General features: G+C 43.3%; 1 protein-coding gene across 21 annotated transcripts in view; it reads right to left on the bottom strand.

The window, feature by feature from the left end:
• LOC139548583 (pleckstrin homology-like domain family B member 1) overlaps positions 1 to 16,826 on the bottom strand; it is a 110,648-nt gene that overhangs the window by 2,307 nt on the left and 91,515 nt on the right. For 11 of the 21 annotated variants that reach the window (XM_071358342.1, XM_071358345.1, XM_071358346.1 and 8 more), the window contains 16 exons: positions 15,878 to 16,033; positions 13,848 to 13,958; positions 13,370 to 13,459; positions 10,638 to 10,757; positions 9,826 to 9,984; positions 9,279 to 9,419; positions 7,114 to 7,230; positions 6,227 to 6,329; positions 5,763 to 5,855; positions 4,772 to 5,066; positions 3,123 to 3,213; positions 2,701 to 2,847; positions 2,344 to 2,563; positions 1,288 to 1,373; positions 1,051 to 1,080; positions 346 to 384 (listed from right to left, as the gene is read on the bottom strand). In XM_071358342.1, the coding sequence (XP_071214443.1) occupies positions 346 to 384; positions 1,051 to 1,080; positions 1,288 to 1,373; positions 2,344 to 2,563; positions 2,701 to 2,847; positions 3,123 to 3,213; positions 4,772 to 5,066; positions 5,763 to 5,855; positions 6,227 to 6,329; positions 7,114 to 7,230; positions 9,279 to 9,419; positions 9,826 to 9,984; positions 10,638 to 10,757; positions 13,370 to 13,459; positions 13,848 to 13,958; positions 15,878 to 16,033 (1,998 nt within the window). The remainder of the gene's footprint in view (positions 1 to 345; positions 385 to 1,050; positions 1,081 to 1,287; positions 1,374 to 2,343; positions 2,564 to 2,700; positions 2,848 to 3,122; positions 3,214 to 4,771; positions 5,067 to 5,762; positions 5,856 to 6,226; positions 6,330 to 7,113; positions 7,231 to 9,278; positions 9,420 to 9,825; positions 9,985 to 10,637; positions 10,758 to 13,369; positions 13,460 to 13,847; positions 13,959 to 15,877; positions 16,034 to 16,826) is intronic. The other 10 variants (XM_071358354.1, XM_071358351.1, XM_071358343.1 and 7 more) reach the window with 10 other exon arrangements.

Here is a 16,826-nt window from a genome sequence, read left to right on the forward strand (position 1 = left end):
CCCTCGGATATTGTCTCTGATTCAACTAAAATAACCAATATCATACTCTGTCCCTACATATTTTTCCTAAATTAATTGGTCATGATGGTTAGTATAATGGGTGCGCTACAATAATCAAATATCATAAACGACAACCCAAAAACCACAGGCAAGAGTTAGTTGCTACACATTTGCCCATGTAGATTTTTTTCAACTGATTGTCTTGTTGCCGGACAGTGGGGCTTCTCCTAGGCCGAGTCACACTTCTGTCTTTTGAACATGTAAAAAGAAAGGTGAGCACTACGCTGCGCTACCACGTGTTTATCCACAACACACAGTTCATCAGGGCGTGGCAGGCACACACACCTCTCTTCCAAACTGAGGAGGCAGGAGCTCAGAAAAGTGCTGAAGGAGACAGAGTCAAAACAGGATACAAGAAATACAGCAGGACAGTACACACACACACACACACACACACAAAACATGACATTATTCTACACACAAACCATAAAACGCATGTGCCCAACGCACATATTTTACAGTTGCACACATGCACTTCTTAGGAGTTCATAAGCTATATACAGTATGTGAAATACAACACTGATATGCACACACGCAAACACACACCTGGACCCTTATTTAGACTGTTTCAATTTAAGGGACAGATTCAAACACAACCAATTCCACAGAGGAACAGACAAGTGAATTATCACTAAAAAGGCTTGCTTTGGCAAACAACTCCAATGCAGGCACTTCAGACAAATATGAAACTAAGGGGGGGAAATGTGAGGATCCAGAGATGCACTGTTCTGTAATGGCTGTCTTTTTTTGTATTAATCATGCATGATTACGCCCCTGGTGGGTATTCAACTGAAAGTTGCAGATAGCAATGGAATATGTAGAGCTGACACATCCTTATTCTACATGACAGACAATCCTATCTATTCTACATGACATATTTCTATCTGAACACTGTGTAAACAAACAACCAAACACACACACTGGGGTAAGGGGGGCAGAGAACAAGCAATGGGTCGGTCTATGAGCTCACAGACAAAAAGTGATACATACATTGGCCAAATTGAGGTTGAAAAATCCTTTCTGTGAAACCAGCCAGTCAAAGAAAAAGAGTGAGAAGAGAAATGAAAGCGTAGAAGAAGCAAAATGTGTATAAAACAAAAGAGCTTCAAGATAAATATTTAATCAGTACAGTGAAAGCGTAAAAAGAAAAAGTGATTAAAAGAGGATTTCATTGTGTTCTGCATAAAGATTGTTTTCCGATTGTTGGGTAGATAACACGGAAAGTACCTTCGTGGCGATACGCAAGTGATCGTAGTAGACCTCTTCAATGGCCTGGAAGTAGATGACTCCTTTCAGTTTGGTCTCGTGCTTGTCTGTAGAGGAGATAAACATCACATTATTATTTTTGATTCCTACAGTACAGTTTCTTTGATGACAGAGGGAGAGAGAGTCATGGAATTTATGTAGATAAGGACAATCCTTTTCATTGTTTATCACAATTCTATTATTGAGCTCCTACAGTATTTCCTAAGCCAGTGTCATAAAAGGAACATACTGTATCATCATGTCCATTTGAATAATATTGCAGCCAAAAAATATATGTATATTTCAAGTAATTTCTTTGTAGAGAACACAGCTTCCTTTTAGTTTTAAATAGGTTGCAGTGTCTGACTATTGTATTTTAGACTTGGGGCTCTATTCAATCCTCCTCGCAGAAATTCAGCTTTACAGCGTGATTGGAATTTAAAGGCAATATTCCCCCCCTTTAGTGGAGACTGCATTCATAGTAAACGCTGCATGTCGACTCAATCGGAAATTACTTTTAATCTATATTGCGGGATCTGTAACGCTGAAGCATTAAAGATTGAACAGAGCCCCTGATTTCTACATTCTTACGGTACAATATTGCAGCTTATTTCATCAACCACTGCAAAAACACAAGAGGAACCGGGGGTAACTTTATGCCCCTTTTTACCTTCAGGCATAAACTGCACTAGATCCCTGCTACATAAAAATAATAATAAAAGCATAATTTTCTAGGAAAGTAGTTGCAATTTTATATAAAGTAATTATTTCATAATTAGCTGTTTTATCATTCAAATCGCCAAGCATTTGCATATTACTGTATCTAAAGCCTGCTACCAAACCGCTAACCACAAATGTGCATTACCCTTGTGTATCCTAATGTTAATCTCCACCGACCTCATTTACACCACCTTTCACAAATACGGTCTACATTGAGGTCAAGGGGTATGAATATGCCATGTACTGTATCTCCTATTGGCTCGATCAGAGCAATAAGACACAAATATGTTTGTATATAAATGGCAGCATTTTCCTTACCAACGTAATAGGAGAAGGTCCTTTTGAGGCGGTCGAAGACAAACCAGCGTTTCTTCCACGACTTGATCTTGCCGCCCATCTTGACCAGGTAACCCTTGCACATCTTCTCTGTGAGGATCACGTGGTGAGAGGTCTCCACGTTGTGGCCGGATGACTCGATGTGGGAGCGCAGGTCAAACTCCTCCTTGCGGATGGGCAGGTAACGAGTCATAGGACGGGCCTGAGGAAAGAAGGAAACAGACGTGTAACCAGTCTTTCGAAAGCCTGTACGACTAACAGAGGATCAGAGAGACAGATCTCAAACTGCATATTATTTTTGATTGGATTTTGTAGGTTGTTGGCGGGCCTGAGGCTCACCTGGGAGAAGTTCTTGCTTCTCATCTTCACCTCCTTGTCCACCAGCTGCTGCCTGTGCACCGTCTCCTCCTGAAGCCTCTTCTCAGCCTCCTCGCGCCGCCTCCTCTCCTCCTCCAGCATCTGCCTACGGGCATGGCTCTCACGCTCCTGGAGAGAAGATCATGAACATAAAGCCTTTTTACATCAGCAGTTGTCACAAAGTGCTTCACAGATACCCAGCCTAACACCCCAAAGAGAAAGCAATGCAGAGGTAGAAGAGTGGCTAGGAAAAACTCCCTAGAAGGCAGGGACCTGGGAAGAAACCTAGAGAGAAACCAAGCTCGGAGGGGTGGCCAGTCCTCTTCTGGCTGTAAACACTGAAGTAAGACGTTAGTATGGGATCTGATAGGAAGCTAGACATGGTGTGTGAGGTGGTGTCTTACTCTGGATTCTATGAGCCTGGCCTTCTCTAGGTGGGCTTCTTTCAGCATCTTCTCCATCTCCTCGATCTTCAGCGCGTCCATCCCACTGGCACTGCAAACCAGACAGTCAGAGTTACATCTCAACTACCAATGACATCCATCATTCAATATATTTATGGGTAACAGAGTATTAATACTTTTAAGTCCTAAAACTGTGGCCCGTCATGGAAAACCACGCCCAAAATGTATAAAGATCGGCAAGCTTCTTACATAGGAACGAAGAGGATTAAGTAAGTAAGTCCTAAAAACACCTGTCATCACTGGTCATAAAAACAGTAACTTACCATGTGGACACTAACTACCACAAATAGTTATGAACTATCACAGACAGTTATAAAATGGGTCATGACATGTCTATAACTGTTTAGAGGTCCAATGCTCGTATACACTGGATATGTCCTGTACGGCCAGGTGGTGCCTAGTGGACAGTGAGTGCAAGGTTGTGTTCATTAATAAGGCATGTGAAGGTCAACATTCTAACACGTTTTGCAACAGAAGACAAATGACTGTTTCTCATTGGACATGTCCAGATAGTAACCGCCCCTCTTCGGACAGTTTTTTTTCTCTCAATTTCCTGCCTACTGAACACAACCCTAATGAGTGCTTGGGCCTGATAATTACATGCAATATTTGATTACCTGTTTAAAGTGGAGAAACAGCTGTGCTTTCACCAGATCCAAAAGGGGATGGTCACATCTGCCTAATCTGTGTGACCACACACACACACCCTACCTTTCATATCAACTGGCTCAGGGAAACCCCTCTTTATCTGTGCAGAGTGTCTTTCACTAGTCTTAAGACTATATTTAACTAGTCATTTGACTATATTTCAGAAGTCACTCATGTGTTTATGGAAGAGTGTTTCCCTGTTGACATTTTTGTAGGCCTCATTATGGCCGGTGATAATTCATGCACGACAACAAACTTGACGAGTTCTGTACGGACTGGGAGTGCCTTTCTCTGTCACAAAGACAACCTGTTCACATTTGAATTCTAAGTTGTAGAATGTTTGAACTGGATTTAGAGAAATATAGATTTTTCACACTATCGTGCTGACTGAAACCAAACTGTGCTGGCTTGGATACTTTACACATCGTCCTTTTCAGCATGGTTCCAGCAGACCATCTTAGGACAGACAACCTGGTTTGGTTCCAGCAGACCAGTTCAGGACAGACAACCTGGTTTGGTTCCAGCAGACCAGTTCAGGACAGACAACCTGGTTTGGTTCCAGCAGACCAGTTCAGGACAGACAACCTGGTTTGGTTCCAGCAGACCAGTTCAGGACAGACAACCTGGTTTGGTTCGGCTCAGTAGCATACATTAAATATCCACCAGAATACTGACAACAGCTGAGCAGACACAAAGGCTTCTTTTGTCACTATTAGACAGACAATAATGAATAATGTACTGATACAAGACACAGCTTGACCCCTGTGGTTACTTATTGGAGATTCCTTGGCATAAATTAGTCCGTATTTGTGTGTACTTTGTGTCAGGTAAAGCTGAGTGTTCCTCGCTCTGACCTGGACATGTTGTCGGTGAAGTGTGTGTGTGTTCGAGGATATGCGTGTGGGTGTGTGTGTGTGTGTGTGTGTGTACGTTTCTCTGACCTGGACATGTTGTCGGGGGAGCAGGCCGAGTTGTTGCCGGTGGAGACGCTGGTGTCCATGCTGTCAGAGCTCTCCAGACTCAGTGTGTCGTACGGCTGCTCGCCCGCCGGCGGCGGCTGGTGGTGCAGGATGGAGTGGTGCACCATGGGAGGTCCGTGGGCATGGGAAGGGGCATACTGGGTGCTGAGGTGGGTCTGAGAGCCGTGGAGCGCATCCCACTGGCACTGGGCCTCCACTGCAGCCCGCTGCTTCAGCTCAGCCAATCGACGACGCTGCTCCTCGATCACCTGGTGGCCTGGGGGTGGAGGGAGAGGGAGGAAGTCACAGCTGATCTGGGGGGTGGTTTCATCACGTCCAGGGATACCCCATTATGTCCCGTGATGACAGTTCCAGGGTGCATGGCAACGCCCTCAGCATGCAGACTCACCCACTAACTAACTCAAACACACTCACATCCACTTGCCAAGAAAAAGGTCCTGATGATCAGCGTCACCCAGCTATGAAAAGAGAATACCTAAAGATTGCCTGTGAGTCCATGTAATGTAGATACCACAGGTCAGCGACAGATGAAACCAGGCCCCACACATACGTCAAACATACAACATGTATAGTATGTACTCGGTATTATCAAAAGCCCAAGCACAATTCAACCAGAAACACGTTTCCTCATCACCAAAGCCTCCTAAGTACATTAGCAGCAGAAATACTAATACAAAATGATCCAGTAACCCAAGGAAGTCACCTTCAAGTTCAAACCCATGCTCGCTATCCATCATATAACTGACAGATACCTCTTTTAAAAACAGGCGCAAAGTTGAAGAGGAACAAAGGTGGCCCGACAGATGAAAAGCACTGCTTCTACCAAACGCATGCATTGTTGATTCTCAGCAGGAGGATGGAGACAGACAAGAACATGAAGAAAAAGAAGGATGGAGAGTTTATATGAGACGAACGTCAGACTTTTAGGAAATTAACATGAGACCAAACCCACTCCCAGGCTCAGAGGTCTGTCTGTCTATCTGTCGGTCTGTGGGATTGTCCATTGTGGAGCAGGGAGACTCAGACGTGGAAGGCAAGGAGGACTCTGTGACATGGAGAGTGGAGGACAGTAATGGAGAGAGGGATGGTTGGATGGAGGGACGGAAGGACAGAGTGACAGACAGGAGGACAACATGGTGGTTAAATCTGAGCTAGAGGAGGTAAGCGAGGGAGGGGTCGTAACCGTGGAAGCAGAGACTGGGTGAGGGGGAAGTGGGGTGATGGAGACAGGGACGGGGTGTGGTTTCTCTGAAGCATGACAGGAAATCTTGAAAATGACAGACAAATCTTGGAGAGGACCATCTTAAACACATTATAACTATACTTATTCCATGTTGATGTTTACTGCTGAAACTCTCGCCTCAGACCAGAACATGGGACAGAGTAGTCTCGTGTAAACCCCCAAAAGACGGTTACCTTTCTGCTGTAAGGCTAGCGCTCTCTTGGTCTCTATGTCCTGCATGGTGGCAGCCAAGTTCCGTGGCAAACTGCCGGTACTGTTGGGAACCATCAGCGGCCTCTAGAAGGACACAAAAGGAGGAGATTGATTGATTAATTAAATTCAATTAACAATGAAAAACATATACAGCAACATATCAATGCAAGTACACAAATGACAAGCCATCAAGGTTTACACAAAAATATTTATTTCCAATGTGGTCGTCATTGACTGGCAGGCAAGGCCAAGAGCCAATAAGATAACCAGTGAATTGGACAGTATATAAAACATCATATGCTATGCATTTAAACTCTCGGTCTTGTGAGCAATGTCATCTAATACTATCAAATGTAATCTGATACTATCATGTAACACACAACACATAACCTGCTGTTGTTTACCAGTATGTAACCATATGCTAGGTCAAATCAATCACCAGGTGACCTGAGCAGGATACATACACTACATTCAGATTGATTGTGTATAAAGGGCATTATGTACTTTAGTCTTCCTCATAGAAACTTACCACAAACTATGATGATGAAGCTAGCTAGATTGCAAGATTACAGCAAATGGCTGCCTCAGAAGAGATCTACACGAGCTACAAAATCCAGCCACAAACGTGACCTCCCTCCTACACCAGTACATTCTATGTAGTATTTTAACCAGTACATTCTATGTAGTATTTTAACCAGTACATTCTATGTAGTATTTTAATTTGGTTGTAGGCTGCAATTCGGCTTTTAGATGCAAATGTGTGCTTTTCAAATGAACCTCAAATGATAATAATAGTTGATTACTACATGATCCGCTGAGGAGCCTACTAGCCAACCAATAGAGATGGAGCGGAGGTGACGAGGTTTACCTTGGAGGTTGTGTTGCGTCCCAGTGTGGCAGCTCCGCACTGCAGGTGGGATCCGGAGCCTGCTTTGGGTTGATGTACCGTCTGTCCAGCATCACTGTCCAGCTTGGAGCGGAACACCTGGGAGGAGTGAAGACGGACCAGGATCAGCTATCAAACACAGTAAACTAATTGTTCGAGGTTACCCCGCACATAGTAAAACATGTATTACATTAAATGGAATGAGGAATATAAACTGTGATGCTTACTCAAAACTAGTCTGGTGGGAGATGCTATGAGAAGTAGAGTAGGGTACAAATACAAAAAAAATTGGCTTTTTTAGCGTTTCAAAGGCATTTCAATTCAACCAACATATTGACATTGATTGATATCTTTGAAATGTTAAAGCAGCCTACTTTTGGTGAGTGTACTTTAAATCACTACAGCTACTACTGAGATATCAGACAGACAGAGACAGTGATTATTATGGCAGCACCAACAACATGTCACGACTTCGGTCCCTCTCCTTGTTCGGGCGGTGTGCGGCGTCACCGGCCTTCTAGCCATCGCCTTTCCACTTTCCATTTGTTTTGTCTTTGTTTTCTACACACCTGGTTTCAATTCCCCCATTACATGTTCATTATTTAACCCTCTGGTTTCCCCCATGTTTGTGTGTGTGTTTGTTCTATTGTTCAGGCTGTTACTGACGGCTGGTATTTTGTTGCCGGGTTTTGTTATTACGCCCGTTTATTTCGTGGTACCGGTATTGTTCCCGCACCATAGTATTGTGTTTATACTGGTGTTGTCTTGTATTAAATACCTTGTCCACGCATCTCAGCTCTCCTGCGCCTGACTCCTTTCACCAGTTACCCACAGCCTTGACACAACATCCCTTGTATTGGTGATCCTTTGATTCCTCCCACAGGTGTAATGACAGAATCAGTGTCAAAGTGCTTTACTTGCAGATGCCAGTGTGAAGACTGTTGTAACCACAACCGTCAGGTGGTTTGTCCCACGGCCTCACTTGGCCACACAGCATGAGGTCTTATGGCTTTTCATTGTGCCTTTAAATCTTCAGAAATGTATTGCAGTCTAAGCTATACCCAGGTTGGGGTCAATTAATATTTCAAGTACTTGGAATTGACCCCAACCCTATGGCTATGCTTGTATGTACTGTAGTATAACCTAGCAGTAAATAGAATACAATGCACATTATAAATAATAATTTTTGAAGATTTCATATTCAGGTGCAAATGTAATGACATCTTTAGGGCTAGGCCCCTTTTTTCTCCACTTCCTGTCAGAATGACGTGCCCAAAGTAAACTGTCTGTAGTTCAGGCCCTGAAGCCAGGAAATGCATATAATTGGTACCATTGGAAAGAAAACACTGAAGTTTGTAGAAATGTTAACACAATAGATATGGTAGGAGAAAATCCAAAGAAAAACCAACAGGAAATTTATTTTTTTGAGAGACCATCCTCTTAGATATGCAAGAGAAAGGTCATATTGAGAATTAGCTCCCTGGATGCAATTCCTATGGCTTCCACAGGGTGTCAGCAGTCTATGTTCAATGTTTCAGGCTTGTAACTTAAAAAACAAATAAGAAATATCCGTTTTAGCAGAAGGACACAGTCTTGGAAATTAGTGTTTGCGCGCGCATGAAGACATTACACACCTGCTAAAATTGGTTTCCTATTGAACATACTTCTTTCTGTAAGAAATATTATAGTTTGATTACATTTTAGGGTATCTGAGGAGTAAATAGAAACATATTTTGACATGTTTGAAACAAAGTTTAGGGGTAGATATTCGGATTCCTTTCTCTGCATGTTGAATGAGTGGATTACTCAAAATCGATGGCGCCAACTAAACTGACCTTTTGGGATATAAAGAAGGATTTTATCTAACAAAACGACACTACATGTTATAGCTGGGACCCTTTGGATGACAAATCAGAGGAAGATTTTCAAAAAGTAAGTGAATATTACCATAAAGCATGTAGAAGATACTTAAAAAAAGGTCCAGGCAGACCATCGATGAACAATTAGCTCAATCAACAAAGCACACTGCACTTGAAAAGGCATTTTCATCAAAAGTGAGAACATGAAGACAGAACAGAAACAATGGAAGAGTAAAACATGGGGAGGAATAGAAAAGAGGAGGAGAAGGCAGCACCTCTGAGAATTACCTGCATAGGCCTGCGAGGGAAGAGCGATTTAGCTGGGAGAGGGGGGCAGAGATGGCTGCTCTCCCCAGCAGCCATCACCTCCTGGTACCACTGCTCTAAATCAAGAGTAGGGATTTGAGGCCTACTGCGCTCAGGCTGGTACTGGAGGGCCGCAGTTAAGAGTCCACAGTAAGAGGCAACAGAGAGGCAAAGGACAGGATGGACAGAGCAAGGGAGTGGAGGAGGAAGAGAAATAAGAAAACAAAGCATTAATGAGCAAATAAGAGGATCTGGTAGTTTTCTAAATGTTATGTTTTGTGTGTGTTAATGTTCATCTTCTTGAAACATCAGCAAATGCTGACATATAGGTCTCTCAATGGAAAAAACCTATTGAAATGAATGACATCAATACAACCAGTTTACAAACAATTACAAACATGGTTGTAAACTGGTGGTTTGATGTCATTTCAACTAGCTTTGTCCACTGGGGTAGAGGGGTCATTTGGGCATCTTCACAGAAACGAGAGGTGGAGGAGAGATGGGTGAGAAGGAATAGAGAGACACACACCTCAACAGAGAGAGAGAGGGAGGAACCGTGAGGAACGGAGAGGCAGGAGAAGGCAGGGTCTCCCGCTCCTGACTGGAGGGGCCGGAGAGGAGAGGTAGGGGAGGACTCGACCTTCGGCATCCCAAAGATCTGAGTTAACTGGCCCACAGTCAAATACTCCTTTCATTCAGGGAGCCACATATAAACAGGCAGACAGGATGTCAAAGGGCAAATAGGGAAAGATAGAGAAACACAGGCACAGAAGGACCCACGTCAACAGGGAGGAAAACAGAAGCTACAAGTACAGCATGTGAAATACATGTCAGTAAACCTGACCCTCATATGGATAGTCTTTCAATAATATCAACCCATTGTACCATCCAGAGCTGGGTCAAATACATACAGTATGTCAAATACATGAGCTGTGTTTGATTCAGTTTGCCTGGTACAATGGAACCAATGAAATAGTTCCAAAAGTGCAAGCTCCAAGCTAAATCAAGCTCACCTAAAAAATACTGGCAAGTATTTGAATGTATATGACATATGTACAGCATTTCATCCAGGTCTGGTACCATTATCCTCAAAATTCTCATTCTCAAATCAGTAATGCAGAGGTTAGTTGAGCTGATTATAACAAGGACAGGGCCATCTAGCAGAAAGCCAATATACCAGTATGTAAGTACAGTAAGCTACCTACAAGATGACAGCTAGAGGGAAGAGCAACAGGTAAAGAATGAAAAGATGGAGTGATAAGGAGAGAATAGAGTGAGACAGAGACAGAGAGAGAGATAGAAAGTGATGGAGAGAGTGATAGAAAGAGAGAGCAATGGTACCTCGCAGGGGACAGCTGCGTCTAGGATGAGCGAGAGGCCGTGCTGAGCAGAGGTGGTGAGTTGGGTGTCATGGCAATCTCTCTCATACATCCTATAGACATCCGAGAGCTTCATGTACTCCTGAGAGCCAACGCAACGCAAACCAAACAGGACAAGAGGCCATGAGCTCACTCCATGACACGTCCTTTTCATAATATGCATACTCATACACACACGGATGTGCACCCATTTCAAAAAGGTGCATGTGCACACACAGGCATATAATATACGTACACTTTACAACCACCTAAGACAAGCTGCTGCTTTATCTTGTGTTTTTAAAACATAAAACACATACGTTTGTGTGAAAAACATGAACAACTATATGAATGGAATAAATAATGAGCACAGCATCTCTCTACCCTCTAATTTCCCACAATTCCCCAAGCCTCACATCGGGCTGGAGAACTGAAAACACGCTGCGAAAGAATACAATAACAGTGACGTCAACAAGCTCTCGCCATCTTCAAAGGATAGCAAAACGCTAATTGAGAGAAGTGTACTACACAAACCAGCAGCCAGCAGCATACCACCCTGCATACCACTGCTGGCTTGCTTCTGAAGCTAAGCAGGGTTGGTCCTGGTCAGTCCCTGGATGGGAGACCAGATGCTGCTGGAAGTGGTGTTGGAGGGCCAGTAGGAGGCACTCTTTCCTCTGGTCTAAAAAAAAAATAAAAAAAATATCCCAATTCCCCAGGGCAGTGATTGGGGACACTGCCCTGTGTAGGGTGCCGTCTTTCGGATGGGACGTTAAACAGGTGTCCTGACTCTCTGAGGTCATTAAAGATCCCATGGCACTTATCGTAAGAGTAGGGGTGTTAACCCCGGTGTCCTGGCTAAATTCCCAATCTGGCCCTCAAACCATCATGGTCACCTAATAATCCCCAGTTTACAATTGGCTCATTCATCCCCCTCCCCTGTAACTATTCCCCAGGTCGTTGCTGCAAATGAGAACGTGTTCTCAGTCAACTTACCTGGTAAAATAACGGTAAAATAAAAAATAAAAAAAAACTACACAAACAGAATAGTACATTTCAATGAGAGACAAAGCACCATGCATGTGAGCCTCTGGCTAAACCGTCTCACAAACAGCATCTTCACACCCGTTGTAGCATGAGTTGTTTATGCTTTTCCCCATTCTAAAAGTTGAAGAGACACATCAATTAAAATGGCAACAGTTAATCCAACAGACCAAGTATTTCATAAAGACAAACAATGACGACATTCAAATCAGTACTGTACTTCAAGGGCCTCACAGGATGAACAAATGTGTTTTTAAGCTACATATGGGTGCAATTTGCTGGGAGTCATTGGGGGTAACAAGACATAACTCACGCAGACCTCTTAAAGGCCCACTCCTTAATTAAAAAACAACAACAAAATGGCAACCTCGCACCTTGGTTTCCTATAAAGCTGTAAATATCACAGAGTGGGCCTTTAAGTGTTGGACAAAGACATACTGTGCATAGGGGGGTTACAGTGAGTGAGCTCAGGTGTCATGCAGGAACATTTGCACTGACAGTTAGTCTGGTTACCTCTGTCGGGCTGCCCCATGGGTATAACTGAGAGGAGGAGCTTAAATAGAAAGCAGCGGGTCGGCAGAGAGGATGCTGGGAGTGGGAGTCCTCTAAAAGGTCAATCTCGCTGATATGGAGCACTTCCTGTTTCAACAGGAAGTCAGGGACACTGGTTTCAGCTCCAGTTGCTGTAGTGTACAGTTACTGTTTATGTCCCTCTGAACTACACAAGTGTCAATACAGTATTGGGATAATAACTGTCAATCACAAAAGGGTCAAACATAGGTGTTACTGCACATTGAGTGCCCTTGTATGGGTTATATTCAGTTTAATAGGCCTAGTTTACAGTGGTCTAAAAAAGTCCATTATATCCAATTCAACAATGAAACTGATTGGCATCTATTGTAATGAACGTGGGCTAAATGCATAAGAATGGAGGTTGATAGGATATGTTAGAATTGGACGAGAGTTTAGCACCAGACTAATCGGTTCATGTTTTCAGACTAAACGACACAGCCCACGGATTCAGTATCTCGCTGGCCTGAGTTGAGATATGTACAATCCATCATCAAATTGCAGATGTTTCCAATCCCAAAAATGTCAGTCGGATCTGAATTATCAGATCAAACCAGTCTTACTGATGTGATCAGCTGCATCTAACTATCCGAACGCAATGTAAATAAGGCCAAACTTCACAAGCGGACACCACATCGTGTTAAACACAGTAAATAAATGGTTACTCTGGCACACCAGTGGTAGAACAAGCACACACTAGACCTACACCGCATGTAAAAACAGAGAGAGAGATATCAACCTGAAGTCCTATTCACCAGTTAAACATTCTACCATCTCAACTATGAAAACCATAAAAGTCCCCTTACAGCCACAGTCTGTAATTGTGTAACTTGAAATAATGAATTGAGAACAACAGATGTATCATAGAAATCTAGTATCCTAAGCCTACTATTTGCATATGACAATGTAATGGAGGTCATTTTCTCCATTGTTAACATCTTTAGTGGTGGTCTTTGTTAGTCTTTGCCAGTATACACAAATGAAGGAGTGTGGCTTTAGACAAGTGATCAGAGCGGAGGTCCGTTCATATATCTGCGTCATGGTAGATAACTGTCCTTGTCTGTGTGACCCCTGAAGGAGCGTAAGATAAACCCCCCTCACCTCTTTCATGGTGCTGGAACTCTTAGGGAAAGACCTTCCTCCAGTAAGGCTGAGGTACCTCTTCTCCAGGGCCGATAGTCTCTCTTTCTCCTAGAACACAGAGACACCAGAACACATAAGTATCGGACTCTGTCCTGATTACGGATTGCCATAGTTTCTTTACCAAATTAGAACATGTGCCACTTGCAGAAAAGCAGGGGACAAGGCAGCACATACGCCGAGATTGAAAGTGAAATGTTGACAAATGGGAAAAACGCCAACAAGCTCTTAATTAATAGACTTAATCTGAGGCGGCTGTGTGCGATTCTCACATTGTCAAGCAAGACCAGAGAGTGATAATGATTAGATTCTAATTATAGTCATTTTCAAAGGTGTTCCATGGGAATCACCTGTCCAATTACAAAAAACAGAGTAATAACCAACAATGTGTAGATTGTAGTGGCTGCTGGGCCAGATATAGACTGTATTGTAATGTTACCTTATGGAGCATCTGCAGGGTAAGGTTCCTGTCCTTAGCCAGCCTGTCACACTCCTGAGACGCCTGCTGTCCCAGCTGACTGGCCTGGCCTTCCAGAGCTGCCACCTTGTCCTGGAAGACAACATGTTTAAAGAGTTATTGATGAATTAAAGGGGTACTCAACAAGATGACTTTAAATTGAGAAAATATACACTACCATTCAAAAGTTTGGGGTCACTTAGAAATATCCTTGTTTTTGAAAGAAAAGCATTTTTTTGTCCATTAAAATAACATCAAATTGATCAGAAATACAGTGTAGACATTGTTAATGTTGTAAATGACTATTGTAGCTGGAAACTGCAAATTCTTTATGGAATATCTACATAGGCGTACAGAGGCCCATTATCAGCAACCATCACTCCTGTGTTCCAATGACACGTTGTGTTAGCTAGTCCATGTTTATCATTTTAAAAAGCCAATAGATCATTAGAAAACCCTTTTGCAATTATGGTAGCACAGCTGAAAACTGTTGTGTTGATTAAAGAAGCAATACAACTGGCCTTCTTTAGACTAGTTGAGTATCTGGAGCATCAGCATTTGTGGGTTCGATTACAGTCTCAAAATGTCCAGAAACAAAGAACTTTCTTCTGAAACTCGTCAGTCTATTCTTGTTCTGAGAAATGAAGGCCAATTTCCATGCGAGAAATTGCCAAGAAACTAAAGATCTCGTACAATGCTGTGTCCTACTCCCTTCACAGAACAGCTCAAACTGTCTCTAACCAGAATAGAAAAAGGAGTGGGAGGCCCCGGTGCACAACTGAGCAGGAGGACAAGTACATTAGATTGTCTAGTTTGAGAAACAGATGCCTCACAAGTCCTCAACTGGCAGCTTCATTAAATAGTACCCGCAAAACATCAGTTTCAACATCAACAGTGAAGAGGTGACTCCGGGATGCTGGCCTTCTAGGCAGAGTTGCAAAGAAAAAGCCATATCTCAGACTGGCCAATAAAAAAAAAGATTAAGATGGGCAAAAGAATGCAGACACTGGACAGAGGAAGATTGCAAAAAAGTGTTATGGACAGACAAATCTAAGTTTGAGGTGTTCGGATCACAAAGAAGAACATTCGTGAGACGCAGAAAAAAATGAAAAGATGCTGGAGGAGTGTTTGACGCCATCTGTCAAGCATGGTGGAGGCAATGTGATGGTCTGGGGATGCTTTGGTGGTAATAAAGTGGGAGATTTGTACAGGGTAAAAGCGATTTTGAAGAAGGAAGGCTGTCACTCCATTTTGCAACGCCATGCCATACCCTGTGGACGAAGCTTAATTGGAGCCAATTTCCTCCTACAACAGGACAATGACCCAAAGCACAGCTCCAAACTATGCAAGAACTATTTAGGGAAGAAGCAGTCAGCTGGTATTCTGTCTATAATGGAGTGGCCAGCACAGTCACCGGATCGCAACCTTATTGAGCTGTTGTGGGAGCAGCTTGACCGTATGGTACGTAAGAAGAGCCCATCAAGCCAATCCAACTATTGGGAGGTGCTTCAGGAAGCATGGGGTGAAATCTCTTCAGATTACCTCAACAAATTGACAACTAGAATGCCAAAGATCTGCAAGGCTGTAATTGCTGCAAATGGAGGATTCTTTGACGAAAGCAAAGTTTGAAGAACACAATTATTTTTTCAATTAAAAGTCATTATTTATAACCTTGTCAACGTCTTGACTATATTTCCTATTCATTTTGCAACTCATTTCATGTATGTTTTCATGGAAAACAAGGATATTTCTAAGTGACCCCAAACTTTTGAATGGTAGTGTACACTACACTCAAAACAAAGCAGTGATCATGTATCATGTCTTTGTCAGCTATCCCCACCAACACCATCCTTGATGTGAATCATCATACTATTTACACTCAACCTGTAAAGGTATTTGGCCATCATCAGAAATGAGCTAGTTTCTCTGACAGACATTCATATTCACAGCTCCAGATATGATGAAGGGTTGCCAGAATAGATAGGAGTAGCCATTGTGGTCCAGTCCATTACCTTCCTCTTGGCCACGCTGGTGTGGTACTCAGCCCTTTCCTGCAGCAGCTGCTGGCTGATGATCTCCCTCTCCTCCTCCAGGCTGCTTTCCCTCTCCAGCTGCTGGAACTCCAGGTCCTCAAACTGCTTTGTCTCTGACTCCAGGGTCTCGCCCTCCTGTCGAATCCCACACAGAGCCCATCACAATGGGTCACAACCACACCAGGCCTCAGCCTCCTATAATATACAGTTTTCACACTGCCGAGCCAAGCCAAGCCGAGCCGAGCTGTATTTGGCCTGCCTGTTCACGCATTCATCATAGAAAGCACAATGTGTTTAGAAAATACCCGAGCAAGCAGAGTCTGGTATGGGTTGGCACGATAGTGTGAAAAGGGTTCTAAAGTACCAACAACTACCAACCCCAAGAGACAGACAGCCCCACCACACCCCACAAGGTCACCACAGGGTCAGGCCAGCCCCCTCCTCCCCCTTGACTCTCTCCAATGACCATGCTCCTCAGCCACGGCGGTCAAGGCCCAAGCCAAGCCAGAACAACCAGGGGCGGTAGGCCACGGAATGAATGTGCTTCAAGTCCTTGTGCTGAGTCCTTTTAAACGCAGAGTAAACTGCATGGAGGTTCTATCACACGATTGGTGGAGTTCTGTTTATCACTATGACTACGTTGATCATGCGTTGATAGATTTGAATATTATCTTATTTGGGTTAACTTTGCCATTAGACTCTCTCTTCATTGTATCCTAGGTTCTTAACTATGCCACCAATGGAGAAGCACCATAACATTATGAAGATGTTGTGGTATACAGCAGCAACAACACAGCAATCAATATTACATGCATATCTTGAGGAAACTGCCTCATGCGAATCTAATTGGTTGGAAGATTTTATAGCCCAGTAGGTTGATTGAATGGTGACAAGCAGTCTTCTCTGCTGCACTATCTATCTATATGTT

This window comes from Salvelinus alpinus, chromosome 21 (genome assembly GCF_045679555.1).
Source record: "Salvelinus alpinus chromosome 21, SLU_Salpinus.1, whole genome shotgun sequence".
Classification (NCBI taxonomy): domain Eukaryota; kingdom Metazoa; phylum Chordata; class Actinopteri; order Salmoniformes; family Salmonidae; genus Salvelinus; species Salvelinus alpinus.